Source organism: Microtus oregoni, unplaced genomic scaffold, assembly GCF_018167655.1.
Source record: "Microtus oregoni isolate MIOR12 unplaced genomic scaffold, Mior012 000155F_ref0000269, whole genome shotgun sequence".
Taxonomy (NCBI): Eukaryota; Metazoa; Chordata; class Mammalia; order Rodentia; family Cricetidae; genus Microtus; species Microtus oregoni.
The window spans coordinates 485,061-503,624 of record NW_024544810.1 but is presented as its reverse complement, the minus strand read 5'-3'; the positions used below and the strand labels follow the sequence as shown (position 1 = coordinate 503,624).

The 18,564-nt window shown below is 41.4% G+C and overlaps 1 protein-coding gene across 1 annotated transcript in view; it reads left to right on the top strand.

The window, feature by feature from the left end:
- Positions 1 to 432: 432 nt before the first annotated feature.
- The window catches only part of LOC121445061 (rho guanine nucleotide exchange factor 9), a 166,509-nt gene continuing 148,377 nt past the window's right edge, over positions 433 to 18,564 (top strand). Inside the window, exon 1 of the mRNA XM_041647045.1 lies at positions 433 to 839. Within this exon, the coding sequence (XP_041502979.1) occupies positions 810 to 839 (30 nt within the window). The 5' untranslated portion in view covers positions 433 to 809. The remainder of the gene's footprint in view (positions 840 to 18,564) is intronic.

Below are 18,564 nucleotides of genomic sequence, written 5' to 3'. Positions count from 1 at the left end.
AAGAGAGGTGGGGGGAGAGAACACAGTGAGCTGAAAGAAGTTTGGAAAGCTGCTGCAGAGGGTAAAGTCAGAGCTTTATTTTTTATGTGACCATATACAGGTTCCTTCCCTCTTTCAAACCGCCTTTTATTTTTCTGTACAATGGAGATAATGATGCTTGCTTTTCCACGGTTATTCTGAGAAGTGAAAGTAATGCAGATAAAAGCGCAAGAGATTAGACACTAGAGAGAGGGCACCGGGACAATATACAGAAGAAGGGCTTAGGGAGAGAGGCGTGAGAAGTCACTGGCATGGTTTCAGTGGGCCAGGATCTTAATATTTAGAGACTGTCCCAACACCTTTTGCAACTTTGGAGAAGACTTTCCGCTGAGTCAACATAATTGGGAAGCCCCACAATAAACTGCATATAAATCGAGAGCAGCAGGAGGGCAGGCAGGGGTGGCAGCTGCCTTACCCTTGGCGGAGGTTATTCCCCCTATATTTTCGCCTGCATCCAACCCCTCAGTTTGCAAGCCTTGGAGGAAGACAAAGGCGGCTCACGAGGACCCCCTCCCCCAGTTGCGTGTTTCCTTCCTGTCAAGCCCCCTGGGAAGCCGCAGGGTGGAGAAGCACAGCCCGCACGCCGGCAAGAAACAACCTAACTGAAGGCTAGGTCAGGCTGAGGGGATTCGGCTGTAGAGCCGTGGAGGAGGGGAGGCGGAGGGGGCGCTGGGGCTCTCGTTTCCTCCAGCCCAGCCCTACCTCCCAGTGAGCCCGCGACAACCCGCGCCAGCCGCCCGGCCTCACAGAAGCTGGACTTCGTGGACACCATGCAGTGGATTAGAGGCGGATCGGGAATGGTGAGTGCACATAGCTCTAGTTTTCCCTGCATGAGCCCTAATCCTCCAATCCAACCGCAAACCCCTCAAATTAACCTCCACACCAGGAGCCCCCATACCTCTGCCCACCGCCCTCGCCACTGTCCTTCAGACACCAATGAGCTTCCTGTAGCCATTTTAGGAGTCTCTGCTTGCCTGACAGACCTGTAAAGACCCCTCCCATCCCCCCTCCCCCAGACATTTCTGCCGCCCTCCCAGGCTGAGGTAGGCTCAAACTGGGGGATTGATGAAGTGGCCAAGAGCATCCCAGGTAACACCTGGGATGCCAAAGAGGCAAGGGTCTTACAGTAAAACTCTCAGGATGAAAGCAGGCTGGCAAGGGGTTGAGGGGAGCAGCCACAGAACCAAGAATTGTAGAGAGCTTTATAGCATAGCTGCATGACCCCCTTAACTAGGTTGTGCGTACCTGTCACCCCTAGCCAGCTCTAGGGCCCAGAACTACCCCGGTGGAAGCTATCTGGGAAAGACCTGCAAAGCATCCTTGCCTGGGATGGTCTCACCCAGTCCACATTTAGGGCTTTGTCAAGGAGAGATGCTACAGAAACCCTCATCCTCTAAATGGGAATTCAACAAGCAGACCCCCCACCCATGGAAGGAGTGTGTGCTTTTGTTTGTATGTGTGGGTGTGTGTTTAGTACCATCTTCAGCTCATTTTATGCCATGGTGATCCCTTTTATACCTGGAGACCTTGAAATGACTTCCCTTTGCAGAGAGGAAGTGGTGCCCGAATCTTGAGGCTTCTCTGAATCAGCCAGGGCCAGTCCAAGTCTGGTTAGGGGCACTGGGGAGTGGAAGGCCACAATGACTTTGTATTCAGTACTGACAGGGGGTATTGGAGGGCAGTTGGGTTGGGTCAGCAGGCGCTGGTGCCGGTGTCAGCACATACTTCTGCACTGCCACCCACAATCTGCAGCAAAAGCAAGAGAGCCCGAAGCAATTGGGCACACACTCACAAAAATTGATCTTGAACTCCTTTTTTTGTTTCTACTCTTAAAGGAAGGAGAGAATCTGCTGTGGGCTAGGAATGTATGCAAGGGAACTCCCCTTCTCCCTTCCTTGGGGTTTTCTCAGGCTCTCCTCTTTCAGTAGTTCTTAAAGGCAGCTAGTTTCTGTCATTAAATACAAGGGCTTACCTAGTTCCTTTCCCCAGAACTCTCTCCTTCCCTGGGGACTCACAAGGCTAAATCAAATGTTTGTAGAACCAGTAAAAGTGAGAGCAGGTAAAGATATTAGAGTCCTTGGAGTCTAGCCAGCACACCAAAGGACACAGAGAATGGAACAGATTTGCTCAAGGCCACAAACTCTTTGGAGGTAAATTGGAGTCTCCTGACTCTCCTTCACTGTCCTTCCTTAGCATTCGGCCAATTACTGTTTCAGATGGCGCTGAGAAAGGTAGAAAATAATGAATCAAGGAAAGACTCTCCAGTAGAAGCAAATGCTGTAACAGTTGCCTGAAAAATTCCATGCAAGTTCTGTCATTTGTGGCAGCTGGGGCTGGGCGAGAGTTCCCTCCTCTTGCAAATGGATTGGCATGTCAGGACTCACAACCATGTGCTGGAGACAGATTACATTGATGGAGAATTTGAACTTTTCCCAATTTTAAAAGAAGCCAATGACATATTCGCATATCACTATGGGATTAAAGGTTGCTTGGTGAGGAAAAAATCTCAATAAGATTTTAGGGGACCAAAGTGATGACTATTCTATGATAAAAGCATTTACCAGCTCAACATGGTGGTGCATGCCTTTAATCCCAGTACTTGGGAGGCAGAAGCAGGCAAATCTCTGTAAATTTGAGGCCAGCCTGGTCTACAAAGCAAGTTCCAGTACAGCCATACTGCTACAGAGAGAAACCCTGTCTCGAAAAACCACCACCAACAAAGCATTTACCTAGCCACTTGATAGAGGGTGATATATTATTATTTTAGCCAGGGAGGCAGAAAACCTTTAGTCTATACCATGGTGTTTGCTGTTGGGAATATTTCTCTCTCTCAAATAAGATTACTAATGACCACCAACACTCCTTCCTGTAAATGTTGGATAAAAGTTAACTAGTAGCCGGGCATTGGTGCCATACGCCTTTAATCCCAGCACTCGGGAGGCAGAGGCAGGCGGATCTCTGTGAGTTCGAGGCCAGCCTGGTCTACAAGAGCTAGTTCCAGGACAGGCTCCAAAACCACAGAGAAACCCTGTCTCGAAAAACCAAAAAAAAAAAAAAAAGTTAACTGGTAAACCAGCTAACTTTCCTGGGCACAGGACTTGCTCTGGATTGATATTGATATGCCCAGTGATGCTCTACAGGAAAAAAAATGGATTTTCTCTTTCCCAGCAGGTGTCAACTTCAGCTTCTTGGTTAGGGGTAGAAGTCTATGTCCAAATTTCCTTCTCAGTGCTGGAATTTTGTTTGGTTTGAATCTGTGCAGGTTTTATTTTTCTGTTTGTTTTATTTTCTTTTTTGTGGTTTTTGTTGAGGAGGGAGAGAAAACATAAATTTGGGTGGGTATGATCAAAATATATTGTATGAAAACCTTTTTAAGTAAAAAAGTAAACTAGTAAAGATTGTGAGAGAAAAATGGGGAGTAATATGTAGTCACCATTTTGTAATATGGCCCTTTTATTTACACTACACATTGAATTTTTCCCCACATTTGAGAGCCGTAAATTAACTCACGTGTTACCATGTAACTCATAAGATATTGTTGAAGAGTTTAAAGAGTTTACGGAAATTGCTGTCTTTTAGTGGATGCAGGATGTTTAACTGTGAGTTCATGTTGGATGATAAATTGTTCAGTACGCCGATTTATAGCTTCCTCCGGAAATGATAGTTGTCACTGAAATACAGATTATGTCTAGAATGAAAATAACATTCTGTGCAGAGTCACAAGTCTGCGATTAAGGGCCTGATTTTTATGCCTTTCTTACTATTCTTATCCATGAATAGAAGTACCGTTATTTTCAAGGTGTTATTGTAGACACTGATTTACTTAAAAAATGTTAGGCTATCTGCTATGAATTTGCATAGCTGTGTTACAGAAAAGAGCAATGAACAAAAATAAATTACAAATTATGCTTAGGAAGTTTACAATCTAGTAGGTTGATGGGGGATAACAAACCAGTCACACAAAATAGTATATAATATGACAAGATGTGTTAAGCACTCAGGAAAACAGAACAGAGATGAGAATGGGATGATATATTAGATCAGTTAAACCCTTTATGGTTAAGGAACAATTAAATAAAAATATGAAAGAACTTAAGGTCCATATGCATATTTAGAAGAGGATGCTAGATATAAGGACCAACCAGAAGAAAATCTAACTGGCTTGTTTAAGAAACAAAATACAGCAGGTAAGGAATTAGTAAGTGGAGAAAAATGTTGGATGAAATCAGAAAGAAAAGAAAAATAGATCAAAAAATATGGGGATTTTTTATGACTGATATGAGACATTGAAAGATTTTGAGTTGATGAGGGTCCTGATCTGACTTATATTTTATATGAAGACTAGATGATAGTGGGGTAAGGACGAGAATTGTGAAGATGCTATTTCAGTAGTTCAGATTAGAGATAATGATGGTTTGGCTCATGAGGATAATGGTAGAGATGATGTGTATGATGGAAGGAGTGTTGCCAGTATAATTTGTAAGTGGTTTGTCTTCTTTTTATTACCTATTGAGGCACTCAGATGGATGAGACTTGGGTTAGAAAGAACAAAGAATAACTATATACATACAAGCGTATTTCATATAAAAATCAATGATTTGAATGATTTGGGTTGGACTCCTAACCACTAGTGTAGGTAATAGAGATTTGGTTTTAGTTAGCATTTCAGTCAATTAGCTTTGATTTCTTATCTTCCAAGAAAATTAAGTATAATATTAATGGTTTGGAAATTTGGTATGGTATCTAGAATGAATCAAAAAAATTTTGAGACAGGGTTTCACTGTATAGTTCTGGATGTCCTGGAACTCACTCTGTAGACCAAACTTACCTTGAACTCACAGAGATCTACCAGCCTTTGTCTCCTGAATGTTGGGATTAAAGGTCTACACCTCTACCACCCAGCTAAATCAATTTTTAGTATTTTCTTCTGTATGACAAAATTATATTCAGTAATAATCATGCAATGGTCAGCGCTATTCTTCATTTTCATAATTTGTTCTTTAATTTTAAAACAATTAATGGAAATGAACAATGCATTTCTATTTTAAAGAAATATGAATTCAGAGTTATCACTTGTGTGCCATGAAACAAAGATATTATGCCCTATACCGAGCTTTGTCTTGTTCTTTAAGATTTAAAAACACAAACGAATTTCCCGAGTTGATCATATAGAGTAACAGAAATGTCATGTTCTGTTTCTGTCTTCATAATCACTGTGGTCTCACTGTTTATTTCAAACCCACATTTAAAATCCAAAACAGAGAGTACAAGAGGAATTGTGGATTTTATAAACGCATCTAGAAATACCTTTAATGATTCTGAACCTTAATAAAATGAAAGAAGCAAATGAGCATATGTAGTTAATTCTGTTTGTGTGTGGGAGTGTCCTAGTTTGCTTCTCTGTTGCTCTCATAAAACACTGGCCAAAAGCAACCTGGGTAAGTAAAAGGTTGATATGGCTTACAGGTTATAGTTCATTATTGTGGGAAGCCAAAGCGGGAACTCATGGCGAGAACCTGGAGGTGGAGAACTGAAGGAACTCTGCAGAATAATTTACTCCCCATGGCACACTCAACTTGCTTTTTTTAACACAACGCTGAACCACCAACCTAGGAGTGGCACCACCTACAGTGAGCTGGGCCCTCCCATACCAGTGATTAATCAAGAAAATTCCCCACAGGCATGCCTATAGGCAATGTGATGGAGGCAGTTTGTCAGTTGAGGGTACATTTTTCCAGGTGGTTTAACAGAAACTGACCACCATGCAGGGAACAATGACTTCCCTGTAAAGTAGAATGTCAGGAACAGAAGGAGAGAGAGCATGAGCAAGGAACTCAGGACCGCGAGGGGTGAACCCACACACTGAGACAATGGGGATGTTCTGTCGGGAATTCACCAAGGCCAACTGGCCTGGGTCTGAAGAAGCATGGAATAAAACCGGACTTGCTGAACATAGCGGACAATGAGGACTACTGAGAACTCAAGAACAATGGCAATGGGTTTTTGATCCTACTGCACGTACTGGCTTTGGGGGAGCCTAGACAGTTTGGATGTTCACCTTACTAAAACCTGGATGGAGGTGGGCGGTCCTTGGACTTCCCACAGGTCAGGGAACCCTGATTGCTCTTTGAGCTGATGAGGGAGAGGGACTTGATCGGGGGAGGGGGAGGGAAATAGGAGGCGGTGGCGGGGAGGAGGCAGAAATCCTTAATAAATAAATAAATTTTTTTAAAAAAAGAAAAGGATAAGCACTCCGTAGTCCTCAATGTCTGCTATGTTCAGCGAGTCCGGTTTTATCCCAGGCTTTTTCAGACCCAGGCCAGATGGCCTTGGCAAGTTCCCGATAGAACATCCCTATTGTCTCAGTGTGTGGGTGCACCCCTCGCAGTCCTGAGTTCCTTGCTAGTGCTCTCTCTCCTTCTGCTCCTGATTTGGACCTTGAGATTTCAGTCCGGTGCTCCAGTGTGGGTCTCTGTCTCTGTCTCCTTTCATCGTCTGATGAAGGTTAATATTCAGGAGGATGCCTATATGTTTTTCTTTGGGATTTCCTTCTTATTTAGCTTCTCTAGGATCACTAATTATAGGCTCAATGTCCTTTATTTATGGCTAGAAACCAAATAAATCAAGAACAATGGCAATGGGTTTTTGATCCTACTGCACGTACTGGCTTTGTGGGAGCCTAGGCAGTTTGGATGCTCACCTTACTAGACCTGGATGGAGGTGGGTGGTCCTTGGACTTCCCACAGGGCAGGGAACCCTGATTGCTCTTTGGGCTGACGAGGGACAGGGACTTGATAGGGGGAGGGGGAGGGAAATGGGAGGCGGGGGCGGGGAAGAGACAGAAATCTTTAATAAATAAATAAAAATAAAAAAAGAAAAGGATGAGTAATTAAAGATGGTAGTTTGAAATACATACATACACACACATGTATATACTATACATATGTGTGTCAAAACAACCATTGTTTTAATATTTTGACCAGCTACACACCTTTTAAAGGGAAGATTGTTTTGTACTGCAGTTGCTTATGTTGCTGGTGCATAGTGGTAACAAAATATACTTTAACTTTAAATCTTTAAAAAATTCTCTGTAGATACTGTATACTGATACTGTCCATTCCAAGAGTTCTGCACCTCCCATTGCCCAATGCTCATTTTGCTTCGGCTTTAAAGAAAACGACAGAGTTCTTTCTTATAGATGAATTCTTTGTCGAATCCTTGTGACACTGCAAGTCATAGCATTTGGGTTTGTAGTATGCTTTGTATAGACAAAATGAAATGACCAGCTTACTGTAAGTTTAACAGTATTCGATCCTGCTATGAGTTACAGGGATGCATCTTCATTGGCTTCAAACACAGAGAGTTTTATTTTTCCACACAAGAAATGAGGAGATAAGCATCCGCGGGCCAGTAGAGCAGATTCAGGGAGTCTTTTAAGATTCCTCTGTTCCAGTATTCATAGCATGCTATTCTTCCTGGTCCAGGAAGTGCTGAAGCTCCAGAAACTTACTAATACCCACACTTTAGAAGAGCAGAAGAGGAGGAAAAGAATGAAGGTATCTTCTCCCAAGTCCTATTTGATACTTTTCCTTTCACGTCATTGAAAACCTGCACTATGACTGCTCTGATCGGCAGTGGAGACTAAATGATGCTATAATTTACATTGCTTGGCAAAGTTTACACCAAAAACTTGTGACTGGGATTTCTGACACGAAGAAGAGAAAGAATTGGATGTTAGGTGATACCTGCAGTCACTGTCACGATGACTTTACCTGTATGTCTGCCAGTAGAGATGTACGGAATTACAGGCTGCATAGGATTAGATTGTGAGACAAAACCTGTTGCTAATGATAGCAGAGAAGCTGTCATGATATATCTTGTTCTACTTTGCTTCCAGCGACAAGAGTATTCTTGTGAAACCAAGTGGAGGGTGGCGTTCTTCACTGAGATGAGCAATGCAAACTGGAGGAGTGAGCAGCCTTTGGGGAAGGGCTAGAGAAGGCAGACGGCCAACATAGTCTGAGGCTGAGCCCAGGTGTTGAGTCTGATATCTGGACAATCTTGAGTTGTAACTATCTGGTAGGAAGTTGGTGATCTGTATATTGAACTTGGGATTGAGAAGCACTCTTGACAGTTGAGTCGTATCTATCTGACAGTAGACACAATGAACTAAGAGTCTTAAAATGACATACAGCCGGGAAAGTGAGAGGTGGAAACAGAACTTGAATCTTCTTTTTAGGTATCCGAACCTAGATCAGACCCACAGATCAGGGTGGAAATGATGAGCCTAAAGTGGAGGGTGGGGTATAAAATTATTTACCAGACTAGAATCGTTATAAAGATTTTAAAGCATAATACATACTGTGGCCAGAGCATGTAGGCAAATTCTGAGGGGGTGTGGATGAATATGAATGAAAATCGCTGAATGGAGGCCTTTGTAGCAGTTGGGAGAAATGATTTAGTCTTGCCTCCTGGGCCATTTGTGTGGGATCTATCTAAAAAGAGTTCAAGGGGCACTCGTTATTTTGTGGCAGTAATATTTATAACACCACTTGCCCTTCTTGAGATTAGCCATTTGAGGTGCCTTTCCCTCAAGGAACCATTATAAGTTAGGCTCTAATTGTTTGCATAAAACATCACAAATCACTGGGTTATGCTTCAAGCAGTTCGGGTCTGTCTACTAAAGAGTGGTGAATTTTTCTTCTTATTTTTGACCTTTTTCGTATTTTTTCCTTTCCTCTAACCTTGACATATCAGCAAAGGCAAATAATGGACAAGGGAGTGAATATTTCTTCCCTTCTGGAAATGATTTCGAACTGTGAAGCAGTGAATTTGTATCTGGGGACCTGTTTGGCATTGCTGATCTGTCATACAGTCGTAAGACTATAAAGCATAAGAGATTTGAGAATTCTGGGGAGGGGAGGAGCTAGTAGTTGTAGGAGTTCAAGGGCAGAAGTGTGACATTGCTTGGAGAGTAAATCAGTCCTCGTTGGTGGGAGGCAGGTGTTGGTGAGGATGGTAACATTGGACTTTCCCGAGAGCTTTGTGGCTTGTGACCAGGAACGCACCAGTCCCAGAGCTAAGTTAAAAACAAGAAGTGTGCTAGAGGAGTCATGAGTCCCAAGTCCTTCCTGTGAGATCTGGGAGGAGATTTTCAGGCCAGGAGATGTGTAAATATAAGGGAGGAGGGTCAGGAGAGAGAACATCAGGAGAGTCATGGCTATTTGGATAAAAGAATGATATCCAGGTGAGATTTTCAGTGCCTCGGACTCAGGAAAGGCAAAGGAATGGTTTGGAGGGGGGTTAAGGGTTGGTTTTAAGATAGAGGTTATGAGTGAAATGCTAGTGAAAAGGCCCCAATATAGTATAACTCAAGGCACATGAAGACCTACGCCCAGGAATAGTTGAACAAGTCTCCCTGTAGAAACTGGTCTAACACGAACTCTCTAAACTGAGTAGGATTCTGTAAGATGGCAAAGGAAGGAAAAGAGAAGGTTATAAAAGTATATTGCAGAACTCAGAAACGTGACTTAGTGAGTCTTGGCTCCTTACTGGGGTCTGGGGATGTCATGGAAGAGTCTTAGGTTTCTCTAGAAGAGTGGACAGATCTCCAAGAACCAAGAGCCTCCCAAGAATAGCTTTTTTGAGCATCTTGTGGGTGAAGCGGTCTTAATTATGCCCCCCCCCCCAAATGCATAGTGATAGGCCTTGCAGTTTGAGTGTAGTTGGAGACATTATAGAAGGATTTGATAGAATCCATTTCTGATAGCATTGAGTAGCTTTTTGTTTTGTGGGAGGAGGGCTTAAGAGAGACCCAGTCTCTAGGGTTAATGTGAAAAGCCATTTCTGGAAGATGGATTCAGTCTTGCACTATGCTTGTTCTGGTACTCAGCGACAGCCTTGATTGTTTGCTTCAGTGATAATATGCTGAAATAGATGCTGAATATCTGAATCTAGTCCAGAGTCTGTCTGAAGGGAGGGATGACTACAAAGGACTTTGAAGGAGCTGAGGTAAGTTGTAGAATTGGGAGTCATGTGAAATCACAAATGTGCACTTGGGAGAAGAGTAGGCCAGACTATTGAGTGTTGAACACAGCTTAGAGAGAGATCTCTTAAGGGTTAAATGAGCCCTTTCTACATTTCCAGAAGATTGGTGGAGCCAAGCTACATAATGCTCAATTTTACAAGCTTCAGTCACTTCCTGAGGGGTTTTGGAAATGAAAGGCAGACCATTGTTAGACTATAGGGGCTGAGGAACTAAGAGGGAAATAGGCCCCCTCTGTTTTAGTGAGGAGTCCTCTGTCTGGTGATGATATCTACTAAACTAGTAGGTACTTTAGTCCTTTGCCTGGGTGTATGTGAAGGATTTCACATAAACAACTGGGACCTGCTGGGCCACAGGTTTGTTAATATTCACAGTGCTACTTTCTTTTACTCATGTACATTACAGAGAAAGGGGTGTAGTAAGGTCAGGGCGAACTAGTACTAGGGAGTCCATTAGTGCATACTTTAGGATAGCTAAGGCCCATGCCATTACAAGAACCCAGTCTTTTTACTCTTCCTCTGATCCGTTTTAGGCTTCATCAAGAGGTTTAACTTCATGGTCAAACTGGGGAACCGAGTTCCACAAAACTCTGCCCTGCTCAAGAAGGTCCTTAGTTGTGTGGCAGCAGGAGTCCCCACGGTTAGAATAATATCACTGTGGTATCTGTAAAGACTCCTTGGACTTGAGGCTAATAAAGTTCCAGGAACTTGATTGTTTTTTTCTTTTTAATAATGTTTTTATTTATCCTTTGATAATTTAATACCCTGTTTTTTTGGTTGAGACTTAGGAGGCTTTGAAAAAAGAAAATGTTTCCATACAAGGCTAACTTTTAAAGAGCTAAGATTGGATTTAGATTGTAAGTGGGTTAGTCTCTGTTGTTGATTAATAGATCATGTACATCCTAGGGAAGTTACTCTAAGTGGGAAATTTAGGGGAAGATAAGTCTTTGGCTATCGTTAAAGCTCCCAGGTAAGACGGTCTTGAGAGGAAGAATTCTGCCACTGGCAAGTAAATAGGAAGTCAGAGTATGGATGGATAGGAATAGAAAAGAAAACATCCTTTTACTCTAACACTGAAAATCAGGAAGTGCTGGAGGGTATCTGTTCCAAGAAGGTGTAAACATCAGAAACTGTGACCCCTGGGTCGTGGACCATTCTGTAGAATCTGACTTTTTTTTTAACTGCCAAGACAGGGGGTGGCATGGGAAGTTACAGGGTCTCAATTGCCTAGTAAGTAGCAACTTATCAATAAGAGACTATAAACTTTTGTGTGTGCGCGTGTGCGTACACATGCACGTGTATGTGTGCACGTGCCCGTGCAAGCACACCCCAGGTTTTAAAGTATATTGGAGCCTTAGAGAAAAATTGTTAAGAGCTTGTGATAGTTAATTTCGATTGTCAACATGAGATCTAAAGTCACCTGGAAATGGTGCCTCTCTTGATCAGGCCTGTGGAGAAGTATCTTGATTAAGGAAATTGAGAAAGGAAGACCTGCCCACTGTGAGTGGCACCATTCCCTGGGCTAGGATCTTTAGTGAGCACTAAAAGTGGAGGTATCCCATACTTTTAGGTGGAATTTGTTGAGTGATGTAGGTATCTATAGTAGAGTCTTTGGGGAAGACTTTGGGGACATGATCAGACAGGAAATTGTCATGCCACATAAGCAGGAAACCCATCATTTCTGGAAATAGGCTTTCCAGTTAATCAGGCCCTAAATAGAAAGGGTTGTAAGTTGGACAAGACCATACCCACCTATCCACTGCCTGGAGACAGAGGCAGACTGAGCACTGTCGATCCTAACCAAGGATCATGTCCCTCAGGTCACATATTAAACAGGCTTGTTGTTTTCCAGAAGTCTCCATCTGACTGTTCACACAAGAATATATTAGAACATTGTAAGTGCATGTCCCTATATAAAGCTACAGGCACATTGGGTCATTAAACCTTATTTGGTAATATAAAGGGACCTTTAACTACTTCTGTGTGGTACAACACCTTGACCTTCTGACCACCTCAAAAGTGACCTGAAAAGAAGATACCTTGTGTTTTCATGTTGCTGGCATTAATGACATTTGCCTGAAGGACAACTTGATGCTATGACTCTCTTTTTTCCTCTTCTTTCCTCTCTACAACCTAACAGTGATTTGTTGATAAAAGCACCGTAAGAGCCTTTAGAGTCTCAAGGATGTTTCACTGGGCCTGAAACATAGGTAGAGGATAGCTCTGCCTACAAAGAAGATAGTGCCGCTAGATAGGACCAGAAAGGGATGAGTGCAAAGATATGTATCTGTTATGCAGTTTAAAAGGCATGTAAACTGAGGTGTTGGGACTCACCATCAATATATATGAGGAAGCCTGGGACTTGAAGGTTGAACCCCAGCGGAGGTGAATTGGGCTGAAAAATTAGTGCTGGTAGCTAAAAATATAATTTGGTTCTTTGCCACATCAGATTACATGAAGCTTGTTCACCAAGATGGAGACTATGGGACCTTGTATTGTCTCAGGGCCTCATAAGTCCTGAAAGAGAAAGGGGCTTCATTGAGCTCCCCACAGTCCAGGAGCAGAGTTATGGCCATTTGTCCTTTTCTTAGGTTGGACTAGAGCCTAAGGTTCTCGGATGGAGGCTGGACTTCCCTCATTAAGGAGTAAGAATTAATCTTTCTCCAGAGTCCTGGGGAAAGTTTATGGCCTGTTATAGAGTAGAAAAATTTTGCTTTTTATTTTTGGTCCTTTTATTTCTGGCCATTTTGTCTCCATACCAAGCACTTTTGTCATCTGATTTCAGAACTTTCAGGGCAACACTGTAGACTTTGCTTTCTGTAGTGCCCATGTTGCTTCTAAGCCGCCTCAGGTATAGGGTTCAACTTAGGTGCACTTTTGCCCAAATCTTTAGACTAGGGACGAGCACTCTGTAGTCTGCCAGGCTGAGTTAGCTCACAAGTTAAAAATGGGTTTCATAGTATTTAAATAGTTAGGGCGAAATCAAAACAGGTATCTTTGGTGGCATAAGTATATGGAATTATGAAACCCAAATTTCAGGGCTTATATCATACTTTGAACCATAGACGCCATCATTTATTTTCTACGGCTAATTAAGCAAAGTTGAATGGTTACAAGCGTTTATATGGTTCATGCTGTCTAACGTCCTTAGTAGTTGGCTAGCCACACAAAAAGTTTTGCAGATTCTTGACATAAAGCTACATAGTTACTATGGACATGCCTCAGAAAGACAGAGAAGGGACAGACAGGAGTCTGAATCTCTCTCTTTAACTTATCCCTACTTTATGTCTTGAGTCATAGCTTAAAATTTTGAAAAGCAAAGGTTTTGTCTATCTGGCATTCTCCCGAGCTGTAACGTGCTTAAGTATCACTCATTTGATAGATTGTGAGCGCAAGTTTGGAGAGGAAGGGTGCTTTAGCCAGGGCCACAAAGATATTCAATATCTAAATAAAATGAATCCACAGAAGTAAGTTCCCAATTGACAGTACATTCTCGGTAAGATAAATTTAGTAGGGCCCAAAGAAGAGAAGCTTACCAGTTGTGTACTTGTTATATGGAAAGCTATCTCAACCAATCTTCACATTAGTTCTTACAAAGTCATTATGTCTCTCTATATTTGTGGATTTGTTAGTTTATAACCTAATGCACAGTTGCTGACTGGATATATTCTCTCTAGTCCAGCATTCTTCTGGACTAGAGAAATGCATTGGGGAAGGAAACTGAAACGTGTATCTCTGTCTTCTGAGAGTTTATAATCTAGTCCAGTTGGGAAACAAGGATAGATAATTTAAACATCTTGCTCAGTGTTAATGAAATGACAGTATCAGATATCAAATTCTCATCTATCTGATGGCAAACATTTTTATATTATATACAAGCTGCCCACCCATGACCATTGTACTCCTTCTTCTATTATCTGTGCTCTCTAAATGCAGCTCACTTATACACATGCCGTTCTTCTACCCATCCCTCTACTTATATATCTATCCTGTAATTTATTGATCAATTGTAAATTTCTGGGTGCTGACAGTATAGCATACACAGTCTTCTAGCTTTTGTCTTCAACGTTGGTGCCAGTGACATGTGTAATGGTTAAAGGGATAAATCCATGACCCAGGTTACCTACAATCAACTGTTTCCTCTGGTCCTTTATTGCTTGCATGTCTTGTGTATCTCAATCTACTCCTTGGCGTCTTTATCTTCACATTTGGGAATATAGCTGTAATACATGCATATTTTACAACGTAGTTGTAAAGAAAATATAAGTATACACATAAAGTACCTTGAACAGTGCCTGACACAGATAAAAAAATCTACATAAATATTTTACGTTTCCTTGAGAGTCAAAATCCATCTCACTTGGCTCAGAAAATCAGCCTCATATGCAAAGAATCACTCACTAATCATATTATATTCCTCAGGGTTCTTTCAAGCCATACAAAAAAGGCAGTTCTCTATATATAGTAATGTATAAAAATCTCCAAGGCATATACTTAATTGAAAGGGGGAAAATTTGAAAATTGACATGTCAACACTTAGTAATAACTCAATGTGTTTTCTTTTCTATGTCATTGGTGGATAAAAAAATAACTTTATTTTGGATAAGTTAATACATGTGCAGGGTACAGAATTCGAGAAATAAAGCAGTTGTGTGTGGTGGTCCATGTCTATAATCTCAGTGCTCAGGAGACTTAGGAGAACTACTACAAGTTCATGTCAAACCTGACTACATAGAGAGTTCTAAGCCAGCTTGAGGTACGGAATGAGACATTTTCATGATGAATAGTATGTCTTCTTTCTTTGCTGAAACCCTCTACTTTGTTACTTTACCCAGAGGCGACTACTGTTATCAATCTCTTGGGCATTCAGGAAGAGATAGTCTTTGCCTTTATAAGTACATACATATGCAACACACATTTTTCTTTACTTCATATATATAGCAATGTAGACTCTCCTCCTTTTCATTTAACTATATGCTTTGGAGAATTTTTGTCTATTGCTACATATATAAAGCCTCATTTTTATGTCTGCAATAGATTCTTTTGTGTCTCTTATTAATGGCCAGTTATGACTAGAGTTGTTAGCACTGACTAACAACAATGTTGCAGCACATTTCTACCATTAAATATGTATCATTTATCCTTTGAGAGTAACATATATGTAAACAATGCGTTTTGATCATATCCACACCCATTGTCTCCATTAGCATTCTTTTCAGACCCCCCCACCACGTCTCCCTCCCAACTTCATGTATTCATTTTGGCATCCACTGAGTCCAGTGAGTGCTGCCAGGTGACATGCCCTTGCTTCGTTGTGACCTTGAAAGAGAGAGTACAGACACAGTTAATTCCCTTTACTTCAAAAAGTTTTGATACCTGATTTTATTTTTATAAAGTATTCCATCCATAATTTGTTATGTGATAGATTTTAATAGGCCTCATTAAGGAAAATGAATGTTGATCAACTGGCTGTGATTTCTAAGGTACTATATAAAACGGAAATATGACCCAATCAAAACAAGATTTGAATTATGTTTTCAACGTGCTTAAAACTATTTTTTATTAAGAACTATTTCTATACTCACTTGTTTATTTTTGAAATTATAATTACATTTCCCCTTCCCCTTTTTTCCCTCCAAACCCTCATATGTATCCCTTCCAGCTCTCCTTTGAATTCATGGGTCTTTTTTCATTCATTGTTATTATACACACGCACGCACACGCACACATGCACACACACACACACCTAAATATAACCTGTTCAGTCTATATAATGTTAATTGTATGTATGTTTTAGTGCTATTTCATCCTGGACAACCAATGGATGTCCTCTTCTTTGGAGACCACTTTCCCCACTCTCAGCTTTCCTCAGCTGCCCATAGTTCTTTGTGTAGCTTTGGGTCCTTATGGTCTTTTCCCCATCCACTTTGGCACATCCACTGGTATTGTCCTTGTTCTATTCACATTTGAGCAGTCATGTGGTTGAGACTGTATGGGTCTAGCTTCTGTCACTCCTAGGAGACACAGTCTCACAGCAAACTCCCTGATTGTTTGTCTTTTTCAATCTTTCTGTCCCATCCTCCACAATGTTCCCCAAACCTTAGGTGTGGGGTCATTTGTAGATGTTACTCATTGGGATTGAGTTCTACAACACTGCATTTTGATTGGTTGTGGTTTTCTGTAGTGGTCTCTGTCTGTTACAAAGTGAACCATGTCAGGCTAGACCCTGAAGGAGGAAATAAGAGTACATTAGGGTAGTAGAGGTAGCCTATAAGGGACCTGTGGATGGATCGATTTACTTATTTCTTTATGGATACGAGTTCATAGATGTACATGCACCACTGTGTGCCTGAAGAAGCCAGAAGAGGGTCTCAGACCACCTGAAAATGGAGTTACAGATAGTTGTGCACTGCCTTATGGGTGCTCTAAAGTGAATCCATGTCCTGTGTATGAGCTGCAAGTGCTCTTAGCAACTGAGCCATCTCTCAAGCCCTTTAAGGTGTTTTTGAGTGACTAGAGAAGAAATGCATCCAACCTGGGCTGAGCACTGTGAGTATCAAGAAGATAATTATCAGAAATCCAGGAGTACAAGGTTAAAGAGGACTAGATTGGACTTTGATTAAAAGATGTATTTAAGTGATACTTTTAAGCTTCTTAGATAGCAGAGTTGGCATGCGGTAGGGTACTAAGAATCATAGGCATTCTAAGCTGAAGATAAAGCATAAAACAAATAATCTATGAGACAATATGCCATAGAAGTAGCTTCTGGATGCTCTGGTATGTTGCTCAACTATTTGGGTGGAAGGATTTATTTGTATTCATCGTTTCAGAAGTTTCAGTCCATAGTCAGCTGGGTTATTATCTTCAACTGATTATATGAGGCCCACACACATCAGAATAAGCAGTGCGCTTTATGTAATCTGCTGACTCAAATGTTAATTATAGCCCGAAATGCCCTCATAGACAAACCCAAATTAATGTTTGACCAAAAATTCAGACACAGTGACATATTGAACTGTCATCCTGTTCGGCTATGAGAATCACATTAGTAAAGCCAAGTAGAGCCAAGAAAGAACTGTATAGACAATGCTACTCTTTACCTGCAGGAGGAACATGTATTATTCCTTATAGGTCACAGGGGACACATTTTGGTGGACAGGGTAAAATATGTTCTACTTCCCTGAATTCATATTTTAGAAGAGCAGACATCAAATTCCTCTTCTTTAAATGTGAAGAGATCCAGCCATAATTCATTTATAAGGAAAAAATTCTTCCTTCATCCGAAGGCTTCCTGGATTCTTTGTTTAAAGAGAGACCAAGAAGGCCCAGTTTTTTTTTTTTTTTTTTGTTACACTGAAGAAACTGAGTAACACAATGTGGGTGTTTTATAACATGACTAGTTGTACTAGTGACTAAGCTATTAACTAATAGAAACCAGATAATGGGGAACAGAAATGCATTAAGCTGTCTCTAAGAGGTTCTATTGGCATGATGGAGAGAACCTATTAAAGCACTTGCCCGACATGCCAAAAAGTGACATTTAAGCTGAGTCAGCTGTGGAGGGATTTGAGAAAAAAAAATCTTGATGCATTTGGATTGCAAGAAAAAACAAGGGAGATGGTGAGTTTTCTGAGCTGAGAGAAGGCAGCAAGAATAGCAAATACAAAAGCCTTCCAGTTGATACAGTGTGACATACTTTGGAAAGACCATTGTGACCAAAATCCAAGGCAAGAGGGAGGTAAGTAGAGAGATATGAAAGCAATCATACATGTATTGTCTCATGTAGGACTGTGTAAGCTTAGAGATGATGTATATTGGCTGTACTTGAGGGTGGTGTGGTTAGGTGGCCAATAATGTGGACTCCAGAAGTAGAGTGCTTGAGCAGATGGAACTAGAAAACAACAATCTTGAGTGATGTACCCCAGACTCAGAAATACAAACATGGTATCTACTCACTCATAAGTGGATATTAGATGTAAAGAAAAGGATAACCAGGCTACAATCCATAACCCCTAGGAAGCTAGGTAATAAGGAGGACACTAAGAGAGACATGCATGGATGCCCAGTGCATGAACTGGTTTTTTTGGAGCCCGTTTCCTATGGAAGGATACTTTACTCAGCCTCGATACAGGGGAGAGAATCTTGGTCCTGCCTCAACTTGACATGCCAGACTTTGTAGACTCTCCAAGGGAGGCCTTACCCTTTCTGAGGAGTAGATGGGGGGTTTGGGGGAGAGGTGGGGAGTAGCAGGAGGAGGAGAGGGAGGGGGAACTGTGGTTGGTATGTAAAATGCCAAAAAAAACTTTTGAAAAAAAATTCAAAGAAAGAAAGAAAAAGAAGTAGAGTGCCTGGATTCACATTCTGACTCCATCACGTCTTAACTAGGTGCCTTGTAGCAAGTAACCTAATCTTTCATTGCCATAGGATTACTGTGCAAATTAAGTGAATTAACATGCTCCAGAGTGTGCATGGTAATATTGG